Source organism: Phalacrocorax aristotelis, chromosome 4 (genome assembly GCF_949628215.1).
Source record: "Phalacrocorax aristotelis chromosome 4, bGulAri2.1, whole genome shotgun sequence".
NCBI classification, from domain to species: Eukaryota; Metazoa; Chordata; class Aves; order Suliformes; family Phalacrocoracidae; genus Phalacrocorax; species Phalacrocorax aristotelis.
In genome coordinates this window covers 20136020-20153296 of record NC_134279.1, presented here as the reverse complement: position 1 = coordinate 20153296, position 17277 = coordinate 20136020, and the positions used below count along the sequence as shown (strand labels likewise).

General features: G+C 43.5%; 1 protein-coding gene across 3 annotated transcripts in view; it reads right to left on the bottom strand.

Moving 5' to 3' along the window:
- Positions 1–14936, bottom strand: part of RNF150 (ring finger protein 150) — a 133959-nt gene extending 119023 nt beyond the window's left edge. For 2 of the 3 annotated variants that reach the window (XM_075090512.1, XM_075090513.1), the window contains exon 1: positions 14005–14933. In XM_075090512.1, coding sequence (XP_074946613.1) covers positions 14005–14470 — 466 coding nt within the window. In that variant the 5' untranslated portion in view covers positions 14471–14933. Of the gene's footprint in view, positions 1–14004 lie in introns of all 3 variants that reach the window. The other variant, XM_075090514.1, reaches the window with a different exon arrangement.
- Positions 14937–17277: the final 2341 nt, after the last annotated feature.

Below are 17277 nucleotides of genomic sequence, written 5' to 3'. Positions count from 1 at the left end.
TGAAGACACTACTGAGTCACCTCAGGTATTCATTAATATTTGCATATTATACATTAACATTTGGCTGGTCTGGCAAGTCTTACTGCGATTTTAACACAGTTGTCATGGGGCACGCTTACATACTTAAAGGTAATTAAAAATAAGTATTGTATTATTTCCAGGCAGATTTCTAACTAAATTTGGCAGTTAATTTGTTAGTAATGTCTAATGGAGGAATATCTGTTAATTTTACACTTCCCTCCTCCTTGGTTACAGTTTCTCTTCCTCTCAACATATCCCCAACAACTGTCCAGTTGGCTGAAAGTTCTGTTCAAAATTGATACGTACCATTGGGAACATCAGGAAAACCTCTCCTGAATTTCTCAAAGCCAAGTGAAGTGGACAGACTGATAAGGCCACCAGGGAGGATGCAAAATTTCATCTACTGGAATCAGATCTGCAAAATGTCACAATAATTACTCCCAAACTGGAGTGGGCGTAAGGTATGGAGCTGCTGTGTATCTGATAGGCTTTTGATATGTATGCATTTCCAAATTAGGCAACTCCCTGATTAGCAAGAAATGCTGTGTGGCTATTCTAAATTACATTAACTTCTCTAGCTCACCTAGGAAGTACAATTGACTGGTTGATAAAAATCTCTAAGACATCTGCAAATAACTAACCAGCTGTCTACACTTCTCACACCTATGACTGTTCCTCTGCATGCACTGGTAACAGACATCAAATAAAACACAGTTAAGAAGAGACAGCATCTAGGTTTTAAAGGGTTTGGGTGGCCAACTGTTCCTCAGATGGAAGGGGAACAGTGTTCGCTGAAGTTGAGAGGCACCTTTGCTTCTTACTGTGATGCAGACATGCCTGATAACCCAGAAAGCAGAAGCCAATCTATGTGGAGAAAGGTAAAATACTTAAAGCATCTCTTTTAACAGGTATTTATAAAGCACCTGCTTTATGAAATATATAAAGTATGTATCTTATATTTACAATTATAAGTAAAAATGCCTTACTGTAAGGACCTTGACTATTCACAGTGCTACAGGAGGGCATAACATCCCCCAAGATTACCACAGTAACATTCTAGTAATGAACCTCTGGGCTACATCAGACACTTCTACCTCTTTGGTAGATGACATTTTCTCATAAAACCACTTTCAATCACATTTAGTCAAGGTGCTCAACCTCTGGCCCATTCTTAGCAAGAACTAAACATGAGCTTAACTATAACCATTTCTACAAACACAGTATCGAATTGGGACATGAAGCAATCTCTCAATTATCTTAATGTAATGTGGACATTAGAAATAATGTCTAACCTAAATTTTAAAACACCTACTAGTGAGTTTTATGACAGCAAAATCACTGCCTGAGTAAAGTGAGAAGTGATTTTTAAGTATCAGTCTCATTTGCAAGTAAGAGATTTTAGGAGTTGCCGTATTGGTCTAGACAAGACACAGTTATACTTGCCTCCCTGCTATCATTACTACCAGTCTATTGCTTTGCATATGCACAATAGCTCCTGTTCTGCAGGCTAATCCACAACAGACTTGGCTAGTCAGAGCCAAAGACAACAGCTTTGTGTCGAAACTAGCAGAGTTATCTCTGCATTGGAGAAAAATGTTTCTGGTCTATGGACACAAAATAAATTGACCAGAAAAGACCAACAGCAATTATTGTGCTGACTCAGCACAGTACTTGTTGAGAACTAAGAACAGATTCTACACGTCAAATATACAAGATGATCAATAGAAGATATTTGATGCTAAAAAGTCAGTGCTTGCTTTGTTATTTTTCATAAGTCTAATAGCAAAAGGATGGTTATTTAAATTAGTTAGTGGGAATGAAGCCCTTAATTATTGGAGAAAAGTGATAGGTCATGCATATTTATAAACCAGATAATATCAATTCTCTGTTACCAAAAATTTCCTTGAACTACCAACCATTAGAAATTATAAATTCAGAAAAAGTAGTTATACAGTCATATTTTCCTCTTAAAAATAGGCTATGGACTCTCATAAACTGCATCTCAAGTAGTTCTGGTTAGTAGACTTGGATATAAAAAAAAAAGGAAAAAAAGGCTGTCTGAGACTTAAAGGGATATAAAAAAAAAAAGAATGTCTCTAGAGGAAAAAAAAAAACCCTAGAAAAACAAAATTTGCTATGTGTTTTTTTAAGCAGGGGTTAGCAGGCCAGGGAAGTGAATGGGACAGATGAGTTCTCTGAAGAATCAATACGAACTAGAGGATCCTGACTGCCTTAGACATAGCTCATTACTTTCCCATGCGCTTAAGCTGTTTGGTAGCTTTCTCTAATTCACCTATGGATCCAGTGGGCAATAATCTGCGAGCAACACAATCCCTGCCCTCAAACACCAAGCAACATGCAAGACTGCTAAAGGCAGCTAGAAAATGTACAAGCTCAAATCCGAGCACAAGCTGACCAAGATCCTTATCATCCCAGGGAATGTTCCCACCACCTGTAAAGGCAGCAAGGAAGGACTGGAACAAACAGCAATGAGGCAGCAAACATGAAAATATCAAAGATCATGACAGTGGGCACCAGTGAGACATGGGAGTCAGTTCAGAACTGAAATGCGATGAAGATATATAGATTAGTCGAGTAAGTTTCATAGTCTCTGAGAGGAAGAATGTCTCCCCAGTGATGATGCCACACGGGCCACAAGCTACTTCCCTGGATATTATTTTCCCATCAACATGAATTCACCTCTCCGGGATTCAGGTTCATTCACATGACTTCTATCTAATGGCTATTTTAGCCATTTCTCTGGCAAAGTGAATGATGGTGCTACTGGCTTTTGAAGTATTCCGCCCCCACCTGTGATACCTGTGCTGCTCTGGGTCACATTTAATCATGATATTCCCTTGTGCTGGCATTCAACATTTAAACAGGAATTTTGGAAGAGAAAGGCTCTCAACTTCTTTTACGATGTGAGGCAGATGCTCCAGAAAATGCTTGTTTTGTGGAGGCTTACAGACAGCTCTCTGCCTTTGTTGGCTCTCTTCAGACAGAAAAAATAAAAGTTGCTCAGACTGTTTTTCTTGCAGCTTCCTCTTCTTTAAGCAGCAGTCGCAAAGAAATAATGAACTGACACTGGTTCATCACTGTCACCTAGCTAAGTTCTTTCCAGGTGATAAAGGACACGCTACAGAGAGATGCCATCTTGAAAAGCTGATGCTTCAGGCCATAAGGTTGCCTCTGCCCGCTGTGCAGAGCTTCTGCCAGAGCTGCTTTGACAGTCTCCAAGCATGGAAAATAGCTGGGTGGTAGTTTCAGAGAGGTACAGTCTCTAAAAACATAAAGAACTACCATGATCACCTTCTCTAACCTTCCTTGTACACATACTACCACAATTTTCCCAGAGAATGGGATAATTTTTCCAGGATGAGACTCCTAGAGAGCCCATTCAAATAACATTAAGTTACAGACAACCATTTAGGAAACTGCATCTTGCTACAAGCCTGAATTTGTCTCACTTCCACTGACAACTACTGATCCTTGTTATGACTTTGTCTATGAGGGCAATCTTTCTCTCATCCCAAGTATCGTTCCTGCATGTATCTAGACATGGTGCTAAAGTCACATGTAGCCTGCTGGTAAGGATATATACACACACAGCAAGGGTCAAAGATCTCATAACTTAGAGACTGCACTACGGCAAGACAGAAAGCACACTATCAGAGGGAAAAAATCAGCACTGAACCCCAGTTCAGTTTCTTTAAATAATACTTGTAATCAAATGCATGGATTGATTCCTGGAGAAGTGTAACATGTGAGCTGGGAAGAAGTCAGGTCTGTGCTCTGGGGTAGAATTAGTGTCTAAAGGTGGTAGAAACTGATTAAAATGTAATATATCATCAGAAAAGGAAAGGGAAACTGAAGTGTTCTGAACCTGAAATTCTGACACATTAAATATTTACTAAAATAAAATCTTTCTTAAGACTCAGAACTGTAAGATCTTTTCCGGAGAGCAAAAACTTTCCAAAACAGTTTTTTGTTGAAAATCTATTTCACTACTAAAGAAAAACAGTTTTGATGGAAAAAAAAAATCCCAGTCATTTTTTCTAGTGCTCAGTGGAAGAAAATTAATCTTAATGCAAAAGCATGACAGAGCAGGATCTGCCTCTTTACGTAGAGGGGACCATAATTTAGTCTTCTAAGAACTCATGAAAAAGACTTAGGAGTGTTCAGCACAAAGCCAGTCTATGCATAGCAGATGTGCTATGCCTGACTGGCAGTCTTCTGTTCATAAACAGCACTGCCACGCTTCCCGATTGCTGGTGTCCCACTCCACCACGCCAACCCTAAGCACCGGACAGCAGTCAGCAGATGCTCTTTAAACCCAGAGCCAACTGCAAAGGAAAAGCAATCAAAAAAGCATAATCCTGCTCTGCTTCCTCTTACACTCAATTCTGTATGTAAAGCAATAGCCTTTAGCTATTTTTGTCAACCTCGTAAGGGGTGGGGAGAAAGGGAAAAAAAGGCTAGAAGAGATGAAAAATAGGTGCAGAGCACATAAAAAGAGTAATGGAGAAGAAAAAAAAAAAAAAAGAGAAGTCCAAGGAAAAGATTTATTGAAAGTTTGGAAAGTAAAGACATTATACCCCAGAGAGAGGGGGCAGGGGCAGAGAGAGCACGTGCACTAAGTAGAAAGTGAAGATGATAGAGGACTGAAGGAAAAATAAGTCAAGAGAAAGACATCAAAAGCAATATTATAACGAGACATAATGGAATTCATTCAGACAGCTCACCGTTCTCCAGTGTGTAAAGTCTTGATATAGTATTTAGTAAAGGTATGAATTTCATGGGCAACCAGATAGTACTTCAAACACATGGACATACAAAGAGCAATAAGAGACCAGGCACAGAGATTACACAATCTTGCGAAAGCCGTCTCACTCAAGGAACATGACACTGGCAGGTAAAACTAGAGACAGTGAGTGTATAATAAAAGCTTAAAAAGGCACAAGAGGGGAAAGCATATTCTGTACAGTGTAAGAAGCAATCATGCATGGGACCGCACCACCAGACGCTTCTGTTGTAAAGATTTTTTTTCTTTGTTTCTTTTTGAGTACAAACACAGACAAGCCCCAGATATATGGCCAAAGATTTAAGATTCTTTAATACAGAGACTTCTGAAAGGGCAAAGGAAAAGCAGAAATATATTTCTGTCTTCTAACAGAAACTACTGAAATGGAAAAGGGAAAAGAATACTAACGTTTTAGCTAGCATCACAGGATGTAAAACCAGATTGATCTTTATCAGATACTGATACAGGACTCTTGCGTAACTGGAAAGTCCAAGAAATCTTTTATAGTGAAACTTGTTAGGCACCCAGAGCTTTGATCATGAGGAACTGGAATTGCTCTGCTAGTATGACAGTAACAACTAGGTGCAAAAGCTTCAAGTGCTCCACAAATCAATTTAAGCAAAACAATACAACTGTAAAGCTTATTGTACTGGGTCTGAACCAGCCAACCCACAACACATGTTCAGCTAAGGTTGACACATTTTACAGTAATCTTAAGATTAGACATATATGTTAACTAAAGATGAATCTACTTACTAGGCTCTTGAGTCCACTCTTAGTGCTGCTCTGTCACGTCAGACACATTCAACACAATATAACAGTGACTGTGCTAGAGAAGATTTTTTTTGACAAGGACTGCAAGATCAAGCAATAAATAGAAGACCACAGTTTAATGATGTCTGATTTATGAAGCTGGAGATTAATGTGATCCATAGTTCTCTAAAATACATATATTATCTGGTGAGATATTCTTACAATGACTTGCAAAAAAGATACCTGGTAAGGAGAGATTTGAACGGGAAGAGGAAGCCCAAGGTATGGAACAAATTACGAAGAAGAATAATATCCCATAAAATTAAGCCAATGTTCAGGGACAAATGATCATGGTTCACAGACAACTATGTCAGTAGTAGGGAGCTGTCTTGGCAGAAGAACATAGAGAGAACTGCTTTGTTATGGAGTACCCCAGTGCCAGGTGTCCTCTCTCATGATAAAGGCTTCAAGACACTATAGAATATAAATTAATTTTAAAAAGCTATGTCTCATTAAGTGTGTAGCACAAGGGAGCACTTGCCAACTCATCCTATTCCATGAATCCCTGGAGGAACTACATTCCTATGCAGATGTAATGCTTCTATCTGTGTTCAAGGAGTATACAACATATACTCAAACCAGGACTCTGTGGAGTTACACGGCCGTAATTTACATTTCTGTGTTTTGGGAACTAAGAAGATAAGCATTTTTTTTCCCTCCAATTTTGTCTCAAACTGAAAATAAGGTTAAAATAAACAGGCTACCTTTCCAATTTACAGCAGGGAATATTACTTACATAAACACAGTTAAACACATCAAATTCGAGATCAAAAACTCTGTCAGACCCTTAGATATAGCAGTATAGTTGAATATCACTATGATTATACTGTCAGAAGCAAATGAACAGGCACTTCACTTTATTGATATTATTTGTAAGTAACTCTTGAGAGGGAAAAGAAATGAACAATTATTTGAAAAAGCTATTATATCTTAAAGTAGCAAAGAATCAAAGATGCTAGTTTTTCATATTTCAGTGCAGAATAGCAATAAAGCAAACAGGTTAATCTCTTCATCATCTCTTTCAGTTCTCCTCAATTCAGTTTTCTAAGGTTTATCTCAAATACTTATTGAAGAGGGGCCAAAAAAATAAATAATGCCTTTGTTAAGTCTCTCTTGTAAAACACAGCCGCATAGTACTGTTGCTTCATAAGCAAACCAATCTTTACAACCTTTCTCCATCTACTAGAACTGGTGAAAGAAGAGATTCTTCCACTCATCCATTTTTGCACTAAAAAACATTTTTCCACCAGGGTGGTAAATTCACCTGAATCAGTAATTTTCCACCTATCCTAGATGGAGGATTACTTCTAAGGGGTCCAGAAAATATACTGAAGAACAGTAAGCTTATCATTGATGAGCCTCAATTCACAGCAAATTCATTGGCAAACGTGTAGGTTTATGAAGCTTGGCATCCACTAATATGGGCAGTGGGTCCAACAGTAGATATAAAGCTGGTAGATTTAATACAGTAAATTTTAAATGTTGAGGTTTCACCTAAGTTGTTTGTATTTCTCCTCCAGATAACAGAAACTGTAGTTCTTAATAGACTTACCTTCTGAGATACTACGTCTAAATGCACTCAGGAACAAGCAGGGCACCCTGGGGAGTCCTTGACCCCTGCTCATCCACATTCAGGACCTGGTCAAACTGTGGAGCAGTTGACAAGTGGCCTATCCATCTATATTTCTCTTCCAGAGAAACCATAACACTATGGAGTTAAATGAGGAGAGAGCTGGGCACTAACGAAGTCCTGGGTCACATCCCACTATGGAATCAAGACACAGCAGAGTAAGCCTGTTTGGACATAACCAGTTGCAAAATATTTTGTCTCCTCTTTCTTCTTGCATTTGCCATATACTCCCCTAAACTGTGTGGTACAATGGATATAGTTGGTTTTAAGCCTTATCCTTTAGCAATTATGCCTCTGCCAAGATGATTTTGTGGAAGTTATGAGAATTAAATATTATTGCAGGATACGGTATTACTATTTAATATCCTCCTACATTTTATATCTTTTGCCTCAGCCCCATTCTGCTGCTTACATGGACTGCATTTGGTTCTGAAGCACCCCAAGATTCTTTCCTTTGCGAGATGGTAAGCAAAAAGCACTGTGACAGTAGTAAACGGTAACACTGTAGGAAGCAGTCCTGCATTATCAAGGTGATGGGTCACATGGACTACTCTGTCTTTTCCATATCTGATTTCTATGAGTCAATGATTGTACTGTTCGTCCCCTTCTGTACCAAAGAAGTCATCAAGAGGCTAGTACTCAACTGCAAGTGAAAGGGCAGTAGTGGGGCTCGTCTTGACGTGAATGCTGTTTCTGTGCAGGTTAGCTATGCAGAACTTATTGGGAAGCAGAGCAGCCATCGGGCTATCCCTTCATAAAGATCTAACTCTTCATCAGCCTGGCTCATGGTGTAAGGAGGCAGAGGTCACTTGAAACTCAGTCATCTCATGTGACAATGCACTATGAACTCCATCAAACAAGTGCAGCAAAATAGTGGGTTCTTTTAGTCCTTTGCTTACATGAGAGAAGTAGAAAATGTCCTCTTCTCTTACCGGGAAGAGACTCTTAAAGTGCTAACACTGAACTAACTGTAGGTTTCTCTCCCCTTTTGCTGAAAATGTTCCTGTGCTCTGTGACATACCACGAAGGGGGGCAGCACAGAAATATATCTGCATGAATTAGTGAGCTACAATGGAGTAAGCACAGTAGCCACAGACTGCCACAATAATCTAATAACCCAAGCTAACATATACCATTTTAAAGCCAAAACACTGATGGGACAAGAACAAACCATCACTTTACCAAAAGCAAGCCATTCTCCTAAGGACAGCGTACCAAAAGGAGGTGCTCCAGACTAACAGGCAGCGGTTAGAATCAATGCTGATACAGACTTGTTTCTCAGGAAGACTTTCTTTTTGCTGTGTCACTTCTTACTGCAGAGATCTGAAGACAGCTCTTGTATGAATATCACGCAAACAAATGCTGCAGATAACCAAAGGGCACGCAGAAATCTAACTGCTTTTGCAACCGGTAAGCTTGGAGGATCAATGCGATCTTCAATGAATCAATACATCACCACTTTGTAGGGAAAGCTGTACCTTACGACTTCATCCAAAGCTCAGTGGACTCACTGTCTTTCCACTGACTGCAATAGGCTCTGAAGGAGACGCACAAGCCAGTTGTGAGGTCGACAGAAGATGCAAGATTCAACAAGGCAAAAATCATCTCATCTAATGACAAAACTTGGTGCCCCAGTGCTGAAGTAGCTGTCTCAAGTTGTACTGGAGACTAAGATGATTTTGTTGCTCTAGTCCTTGTAGGTCTGAATTCCTTGTAGGAATTCAGTTTAAACTAAATCAGTTAGCTAGCACAAAGTGCCCCCGCCACTTGGCATAACTGAACACATCCGCAATACAGAAGCCTAGCACCGAACCACAGCAGAACTAGCAGGCAGAAGCATGGCTCACTAGTGAATGCGGTGGGACAGCTTGTTGGCACTACTGCAGACTCTAGCCAATGTTGTAAGTCCTCGATTTTGATATATATCAAGAACCAGATTTTCAAAAACTACTGAAAGCCAGACCTTCAGGATGGATCCAGGAGCTCCTCTGAGCTCCTAAGGATGGCAGCATACCCTAGCCATGACTCAATTTCATGATGGATAACGCTCAGAGATGCACTAATCTCCATCTCCCTCCCCCATTGAGTTGGTTTCTATTAAGAATAAATCCTGGGTGCCTGGAACAGAAAATAATTATAGCAGACCCTGGAAGCCTGAAATCTCCAACCCTCGATTAATTCACACTTATGCATATGTAAATTCAGTGTGAATGCTGTCAGCACATTTTCCTCATTAGAATTCAACAAAAGTTGAGGAAAACAATTGTTTTAGTAAAGGAACAAATGTAGCTACAGTACTGAATTAAATCTGTAAAGAGAGAAATCTTCAACTTCAGTGTTTAATTTGCACATCAGTACAAACCTACAGGGGAGCCCAAAGTCAGAACTACTACCAACACATCTTGAAATATGTAAAAGGCAAAACCAGTCATTGATCGTGGACAAAAATCTGAGTACAAGGGAAGAAACTTTTATTGAACTGCAAGTGCACGGATCAAGGCTGGCCACATTCACAGTATGAGTGGAGGGACACACCTGGTTTTGCAGTGGGATGGCCATGCCCTCCTCATGCCACCTGGCACACATGTGCCGCACTTGAGGGCCAAAGAGGGAGGGGAGATGACACAGTCATCTTAGACCACATACGAGAGTCATGCCTCAAAGATATATTTGACAGTTGCTGCCAGTGTGTACGAGTCATTACAAAAAGCGAGGCATCTGCCTCTCATTGAAAACAGGCTGTCATACGCACAGCACGGCTTAAAATTTGTGATGGCATGCACTGGAAAAGCGGAATACAGAGAATGCAAAACTGCCTGACTCACACATGCTTCTGGTGCAAAATACTTAGGATGCAATTTACTTCACATAATAATCATATCCATTCTGTGAGATATTCTCATGCACCCCAGAATTTAAACTGAACATTACAAACTGTATTGAATACTAAAGACTTGATTTTTACCCACATACGAATCGTGTACAGTCGCAGTTAACATCCCTCCCTATCCCCAAGCACCTGACAGGTGCACAAGTTAGAAGTGGTCAGTCTAGGTTGCCTCAAATAAGAGCTGGAGAGAGGGAAGCTCTCACCTTGATTCATCTTCTGGAAGGCTCCCTTACTGTATCTATTCAGAGCTCAGAGGAAATGTTAGGACTTGTGCTACAACGGGTAGTAAGAATACTTCCAGTTAATACCAGGTTATTAAATGTAGACACAGTGGCTAGAGCCTCTTCAAACCTAAATAACAGCTAATTTGTTCTGAATAAGAAAAAAATGCCAGTCAGAAACTCTAGCCAACACTATGGATTAGTCTTCTGGAGGAAAAAGAACATCCTCTGTATTATTAGAGTACTTTTCTACTAGAGAAGTTGATTTAGGAGGAAAAACAAACAAACAAAAAAAGCATCCAAAATAGAAATTCTAGATGCTTTTCTTCCTTCTCTGGTTAAAACATACTTAGTCAAAAAACAAAGTTGGACCCTCAGCTCCTATACGATACTTCAAGCCAATAAAAATAGACGCTGGTTTGCAAAGGCTATAGCAGATGATGCAAAAGGCAAGCGTGTCCTAGCGTGAGAACCATCGAGCTCTGGGCTCCCTGTGAATGCACATCCAGAAGAGTGAGGTAGAGTTGTGACGTGTGCAAGCAGTGACCTATGTACAAGCTCCCTGGAAGCAAAGGCTTTCAATACAGTGACTGAACTGGTTCAAATCAAACACTTGATCTGTTCTGTCTGGTGCACTATAAATCCTGGAAAGCTGTATTTGAAGATTTCCACAACAAGGTTTGATATAATACCATCCTGGTCTTGATCGGTGGGTGGGTGATGGGGGTGTCACGGGTGGTAGTCTACCAACCTTCCTTCAAATTCAAGCATGGTAGCTTGCTACAGTCGCCTATAGATTTTCAAATCAGGAACTACCATGTTAGCAAAGGGTCATTGGCATGCATTGTAGCAGACAACAGGAAATATAATTAAACATACAGCTGTGAGGTAAGACCTTTGGCAGGAGAAAGAGAGTAGCACAGTAACGTGGCCAAGAGGGGGAATGATGCACAGGGGCAGAGATGGAGAAATGGGGGGGGGAGGGGGGGGCGGGGGGGAGGAGCAGAAGCAGCAGCACAAAGAGATAAAACGACAGTAAAAGAAAGAAGGCAAAGCATACAGAAGAGAAGAATCTACATAATGAAAAAAAACTCTCTTAGGAGTAATAGTTCTTTAGTAAGGGGAGGAGTCACATTGTTATGCAACAGGATATACTGTTTTCTGTATAGAAACAGTTTATTTAAGATTATATGAAACCTCAAAAAAATGGGGGGGGGGGGAAGAGAGTAACACCATATTTCTTTCAACTCTTAAATTGCTTTTTAGGTCATATTTCACCCTCCCCTCCCACCCCCCAAATATTTTCCAGGGTGGAATTTTCTTCTTCCCACTCCAGGATTTGGCGTGGGTAGAGCATCACAGATGCTGCTGAACTCAGAAACCAAGAACCTGATTCATTCTTCCCTTGAATCTTGTGCTGTTGTTTAGGCTGGGACCAAGCAAACGTCAAAGGCTGCAAGCAAGAAAGATAATTTTACACAGCTTGCACATTCACCTTGTCCCAGTATAACAGTGGTAACAAGAGGAAGAGTAAAGATAAATCCAGTTCTAAATGGCTGCTAGTTTATTAAATATTTAAGAACAATTATTTTTCCTCCTGTTCCAGCAGACACATGCTCTAAAAGTCCTCTGAATTTTGACTGTACACAGAGAGCAGGTTTTCCCTAAGGTAAGACTAACAACCAATTTTCAACTTCACAAAGCAAAAATCCTCCAAAACAAAGGCAATACAATCATACAATCAATCAGCAAAGCCCTTCAGCCTCACTGACTGTGTTCAACAAGTCCAGATTATTTTCTGCAAGTTTCCTTTCACTTCAGCCTCTCGTACTGTACAGTCACGCTGCTGGGTATCAACTCAGGACTCAAAAAGGATTCTCAGAATAAACTGTAAAGAGTCATATGACATGAAAGAAGCTGCCCCCAAGATAAGTGATACAGTGTTCGTATTTTTGAAAGCTGAGGCCACTTTCAGTAAGAAAGATTCCCTGCTTACTTCATTTTAGACTTAAAAACAAACAAAAGCTCTAACATTTTAAAAGGTTAGACACATTTTTTACTCCCACTGTTTCTTAATAAAACACCATTTGTGTGGGAAACCAGCTTAGTGCATACTTTAAAAACAGGCAAACCATTAATTGATCCAACATGTTGGCAGTTTTAGAGAAACTCACTAGACAAGAACAAGCGATGCGTCGTAAGTTTTGAAACAGCCTGAGCTTTGCTTTAAGAGTGCGTAAGTATGCCAAGCTCCCACTACTTTATACTGCTTAGTATATAATCTGTGATACTGGAAGTACCAAGGAGCATAATCTGAACAGCTACTAAACCATGTGCAGATTATAAAGCACAGTTTTAAGAAGCTCAAGATGTTATAAGTTGCTTGTCTCACAAAACCAATGGAAAATACTAAGAAACCCCATCTTCCACCGATCCTACCAAAGAAACATGAATTGGCCCAAATAAATGGCTAATCTCTTAAAGAGGCTGCACAGAAGATGTTCCAAAAGCACTACTTTTGCATAAGCAGTATTACAGCATTACAGTTAGGCAACGAATTGTTCTTCAGCACATCCATGCTAGCTAGTTTACTGTGGAAATTTAAAATGTCATTAGAATAACATCCTGTTTTGCAGCCTTTCTGTGTTTCAATTTACCCCAACTCTGCTAGAATTCAACTGGCATGAAACAGCTGGGCATGATTAGTTACTGGATGCAAATCAAGCCGAGATTTCACAATAGGTGGCATTTCAGTCTCCGTGGCATGGGCTGCTGGTATAAAAGACCAGTGACCCCTGGCAGAAGACACTGTCCCTAAATATAAGCCTGGTGATCTGTTTTTAAAACAACGTTATTTCAGATCAAACACTCCTACAAAACCAGCGCTTTTTTTAAGCGCATCCCGAGGTTTGGGTCGTTTCTGGTGGCTGGATTTCTGCTCGGTTCTATCTGACGAGCACATGTTGGAACTCGAGCACCCATCTGCTGACACTGCGAGCACAAACTCCATCAGAGCGTTCACCTGGGAGAGCGACACCCACCCCCTGCCCAGTCCTGGACAAAATATCTCATGGTCTCACCAAATCAGATATTCAACATTCCTGCTTGATCCCACGGCTTTTACACTATCATAGGCAAGACAGCAGACGCTGTGTTCCCTACTTTATTCACCTCCTGTTAAGCCTGCATCATAAACACCACGCTTCTCTTCTTCTGAAGGTCTCAATCACACCCGATCCCACAGGACACCTGCCAGAGGATCCTCAGGACACACCAAAACGTTGGTGCCCCGCAGTGGGCAGAGGGTCCCATCCATTCCTCCGACTAGAGCCAAACTTCACATCTCCCAAACTTTTCACCCCTGGAGCACCAGCGTGCATCGCTGCTAGCGGCACGTCCATCCTTTGCCACGGCAGCGTGGAGAGGTGCCCCACGGCCACCAGGATGGGTACCCGCAGCCCACCGTGCTCCCTGCCAGGAGGTGCGAGGACACCTTCGCCCCCAGCAGCTCCCCACCCCAAGGATGCGGGACGGCTGCCACGCACAGGCAAACGTGGCCCGCCCGCCCACCCAGCGCAGAGCTCGGGGTGCGCCCACGGAGCGCGGGCAGGGCGCCCGGGCTCACCTGCGTGGGGCATGGTGATGGTCTCGTTGGCGTTGCTGGAGCCCACGTTGTAGATGACCACGGCGGAGGCGTTCTGGGCGGCGGCGTGGCGGATCTTGTCCTTGTAGGTGCAGTTTCCCCGCGGGATGAGGGCCACCCAGCTCTTGCCCGGCGCCGGGGCGTTGAAGCGGGTGCCGGGGTCGCAGGCGTAGCGGTCGGCGGGGGAGGCGGAGAGGGCCACCTGCCCGCGGGCGTCCTGCTTGGGCGACTGCTCGCCGTACCGCCCGCACTCGCTCTTCTCGCTGCGGAGCTCGGGGCTGCCGGCCGCCGGGTCGGCGTAGGTGATGTTGACGAAGGCCGTGTACCACTCCTCCTTCTCGGCCACGGTGAAGTCCAGGCACAGCAGATGCACGAAACAAAAGGACAGCAGCCATGTTGAGAGAGCCAGGCTGCGGCACGCTTGGATCACGGACATTGCCATCTTCATCTGCCGGGCCCCCGCCCGCCCACGCCGCCGCCTGTCTGTACGTGTGTGTGTGTCCGTGTGTCTGTGCGTGCACGCGTGGCGCGCCCCGAGCAGCCGGCTCCGTGCGGGGCGGCGCTGCTCCCGCCGGCCGCCGTGCGGGGAGGGAGGGGGGAAGAGGAGGAGGAGGAGTAGGAGGAGGAGGAGGAGGAGGGGGGCCCTCCCCTCTGCAGCCCGCTGCCTAATTCATGGCGGGGACGTTTGATTTCCTCGGGCTGGCCCCGTCTCCGCCCTCCCCTCCTCTCCCTCGCTTCCTCCTGCCCCGCTGCCCTCCGCTCGCTCGCCCTGCCCGCACCGCTGTCTCCCCCCGCCGCTGCTGGCAGCCCGGCCCGCGGGGAAGGCGCGGAGAATTTCCACACACGCGCGGCGCGGCTCCCGCCGCGGGCCCGGCCCCCACGGACGCGCGGCGCGGCCCGGCGGAGGGGCTGCGCTCCCGGGGGGGAGGGGGGGGTCGGGGACGGCGGCGGCGGCGGGGGGGGCCGGTGCGGAGGAGGGGGGAGCGGCCGCCGGGGCGGCGCGACAGCGACACCTGCCGGCCGGGGGCGGCAGCGCGGGGGGGCCGCCGGGGCGGGGACCGGCGCCGGGGGGAGAGCGGAGCCCCGGCAGCCCGGGTGCGGGGTGCTCTGCAATTAGCCGGTCACACCTCCGGTTCCCACAGCTTTAACTGTCATTGCTTTGCTTCGTTTTGTTTTGTTTTTTTCCCCCCGACCGCTGTAGGATAAGGTAAAAAAAATGCAAATGTGAATATTATAATGGCATCAGGGCACAGAGCTCAGAGGGATAATCGCTTGTCTATCAGGCTTTAAAATACAAAGCAAATAAATTTCTTAGGATACGTTTCTGAATGGCGCTGACAGGCACGTTTGCCAAAATCAGGTGTGCAACGGATGGGAAGACAGAGAACCATGAAGGTGAAACCTCAAAGAACGACAGAGCCGCTCTCTGGAAACACTCAAACTCCACGGGCATGGACAGAAAAGAATAGTTTCATTTTGGCTCACTGAAAGCCCAGATTTGGGGATTTTTAATGTGTACAACACCCCAAAAGAATTTTGGCCAAGACTCAAATGCCTTTCAAAAGGGTCAAAACACGGCTGACCTGACTCTACGTTTGTCCACCCTAGCGCACCTGAGCAGCAAAAATTCTGCTTTTCCATAACTGTGTTCAGTAACAGAGGGATGTCTCACACGATCAATAGATATTGCCTATTTTAGCCGCCTCGTTATTAAAATCTGCTGCTAGAAATACCATTCCCTTTCATTTAGATGAGATGCCTGAGTTATCTCGCTAGTGTCAATATTTGCCTGTTTCCAGTTTATGTTCATAGCTGCCTTTGATCTAAGCAAACAGGCGACAGCCTTACCCACCCCCCCCCCAGCTTTAGAAAAGTTATTTCCCCGAAGTTGAAAAAAGTGAATTTGGGAGAAAAATGCACAGGTGAACAGGGAAATAAAATAGAGAAGTTTACAGGGAAATATGGTGGGTTGTCAAAAAGTCTACCATCAAGCAAGAGGATAACTTTCATTGAAAGCCCGTTCCTGGAGAAGCAAAGTCAGCAACTGAGAAGAAAAAATGACGATGTAGAACTAACACTGACAGACAGAAGTAGATGGCAATCAACATTAATTAGAAAGTGTTGAGATTCCATAAGGGAAGCCAAAGCCGGAAGGGGAAAATCCATGCCTGGAAGGGCTATGGGCAATAAAGCATCTGTATATTTGGAAAAGTGACAGGTATTATTAGAAGAGAAGGCCAAAAAAAGGTGTAAATGATCAATAAATTTTTCAGGTTTACATTTGGAAAGAAAGGGAGGACGTGTTTGCCAGATTATTGAGTCATAAAAGAGAGATGAAGAAGCGTGTCCTAAGAACATACAAAAACCAGCAGACCCGGAAACATGGCACACATGAATCCCAAAAGAGTGGGCAGGAGGGAGGAGAGAATAACCAGCTCTCTGACACTGCTTCAAGTAAAACTTGGCAGAACGGGAAAATCTGGGAAGATTGAGTGTTCAGTTTCCTGATAAGATTCAGAAAAACTAAGTATGGTGACCGGGTAGTTGTGGGCCGGTGGCCTAACATTAACCAACCCCCCAAAAAACCACGAGAGAAAAAAATCCAATGCATGGATAAAGTTTGTTTTTATGGGAAGTGGCCTGCCAAGCGAACACTACTCGCGTTTTTGTGAGGAAATTATCACTGTGGTTAGTAAAATTACACAGCCATGGCCGTAACAGGTTTATGAAAAGTGTGTTATCCAATGACACATGACACCCTCATTACACGTGTAACCTATCAAGGACCAGAGAAGATGAGCTTAGTTGAATCAGAATGCGTTTTAATAGAACTCAATGCAAAAATTGAGGGAAACGGCTTCAAGCTGCGCCAGGGGAGGTTTAGGTTGGATATTAGGAAAAACTTCTGTACGGAAGGAGTGGTCATGCACCGGAACAGGCTGCCCAGAGAGGTGGCGGAGTCACCATCCCTGGGGGTATTTGAAAGATGTGTAGACGTGGCACTTCAGGACATGATTTAGGAGACACGGTAGTGTTGGCTTGACAGTTGGACTTGATGATCCTAGAGGTCTTTTCCAAACCTAATGATTCTATAACTCTATGATTCTAAGAAAATACATATGAAAATACAGGTGACCGAAACTGCCAGCCACTCTGGAGCAGAACTGGGGAGCGTGTGGTTTGCTCTGCACACAGGGGAGGATTTGGGGGTCAGAGTAAGAAGGAATTGTGCCATACTCTGAGGGAGAAGGGGCC